Source organism: Cyprinodon variegatus, unplaced genomic scaffold (genome assembly GCF_000732505.1).
Source record: "Cyprinodon variegatus isolate N-32 unplaced genomic scaffold, C_variegatus-1.0 Scaffold470, whole genome shotgun sequence".
NCBI classification, from domain to species: Eukaryota; Metazoa; Chordata; class Actinopteri; order Cyprinodontiformes; family Cyprinodontidae; genus Cyprinodon; species Cyprinodon variegatus.
In genome coordinates, this window is record NW_015150923.1 from 1 (window position 1) to 1424 (window position 1424).

The 1424-nt window shown below is 36.8% G+C and overlaps 1 protein-coding gene across 3 annotated transcripts in view; it reads left to right on the forward strand.

Annotated features, from left to right (window-relative positions):
• The first annotated feature begins 955 nt into the window (after positions 1–955).
• The window catches only part of LOC107094207 (von Willebrand factor A domain-containing protein 5A-like), an 87114-nt gene continuing 86645 nt past the window's right edge, over positions 956–1424 (forward strand). For all 3 annotated transcript variants that reach the window (XM_015389696.1, XM_015389697.1, XM_015389695.1), the window contains exons 1-2: positions 956–1028; positions 1288–1335. In XM_015389696.1, the coding sequence (XP_015245182.1) occupies positions 1290–1335 (46 nt within the window). In that variant the 5' untranslated portion in view covers positions 956–1028; positions 1288–1289. The remainder of the gene's footprint in view (positions 1029–1287; positions 1336–1424) is intronic.

Consider the following 1424-nt stretch of genomic DNA (forward strand, 5'->3'; position numbering starts at 1 on the left):
CACACACATTTGGCATCCTGTGGACATGTAACAGTGTATTTTAAGTGGGGGGTTTTTTGGGGGGGGGTTTGTTGTAATAAATCACGGTAAGCTCTCACACTATAATCAAACAACTGTTTGAGCAGTAAGTCTTTGGCATCCTTTCAGCACATCATATACATACTACTACACTATCAGGACATATAGTTTACATCTGAAATATACAGTCACTTCATATTTAATTCAAAAACAACAATGAAATCAGTTGAAAGTACTTATTTACTAACAGTCAGTAGCTCAAACTATCCTGACAAAATCATTGATTCCACAAAAACAGCTGTAGCTGCTGTGGGATGTTGAAGGCCTTGACAGCAGGTCGGGCATCTTGGTAGCATCCTGGCATCCTCTGGCATTATCGTGGCAAACAATGGCAACTGACTTCATAAGTGTGCCAGCCTATTTTCATGTGATTTTTTTTTTTTTTCATATCACATTAGTTTTGCTTATCATGATTAAAAAACACTCACACAAAGTTATACATTTTTTTGAATTATTAAAAAATGTTTATTAAATGATGTGAATTTGAAACATCATTGATTGAAAGTAAGCACCAGAATTAAATAACCCCGAAATCAAACCGTTTCAAATAGTGCGTCAGGTGATCCGCCGGCTTAGTGACACCTTGTGGCAGCTCCATGCCACTGCAGCTGTCCCAAGATAAACAAGTGTGCAGGGAATGACTAGTGGTGACGTTGATAGTTTTCCCCAAGGCAGTTTCGGATTTCTAAAGACAGCAGAAACCCGTTGTTGGAATCACTTGACTTATAGTTTAACAGAAAATGATATGAAACATGGAAAAGTGTTTTCACTTTTTTAAAACGTCCCCTGATCTATAAGCTCCACCTATTCAGTTCCAGTTTTAAGGAAATAGAGCGCACTATACAGTAGACCGGCGTTCACAAATTCTGTTCTCAACAGTCTGACACAGAAACAAAGACCCGCAGTGAACTTTAACTCTGTTTGTTTTTATACAGCCTCTGTTCTCACTGGTAAGTTTTCTGCTCATCTGTGTCTACATTTATTTATTCTGTTCTGACGCTCGTTTTACTGCTTAGATTAATCCATTATAAAACAAACAAAAGAAAGATTTTTATTTCATTTTGATCCCAGTTTGTATAGTTTAGATTTTTGCACAGTATGCATTCATGCGTACATTTTATAAGCATTTACATAAAGCGCCGTCATTTCCCAGAAATGTCTTTTTTTCATTATTACCATCTTTCCACGTCTCTTCCTTCTTTCTTTCAGGAATGATGATGAACCACTGTGGTCTGCTCACTGAGAGGAAGGAAGCAGGTATGCATCTATTTAAGCTTGATTGTTTAGTTTCTTCTCAGTATTGATTTATGGATAATTTTTAAAACAAGTGCATGTTTTGTGTGTCT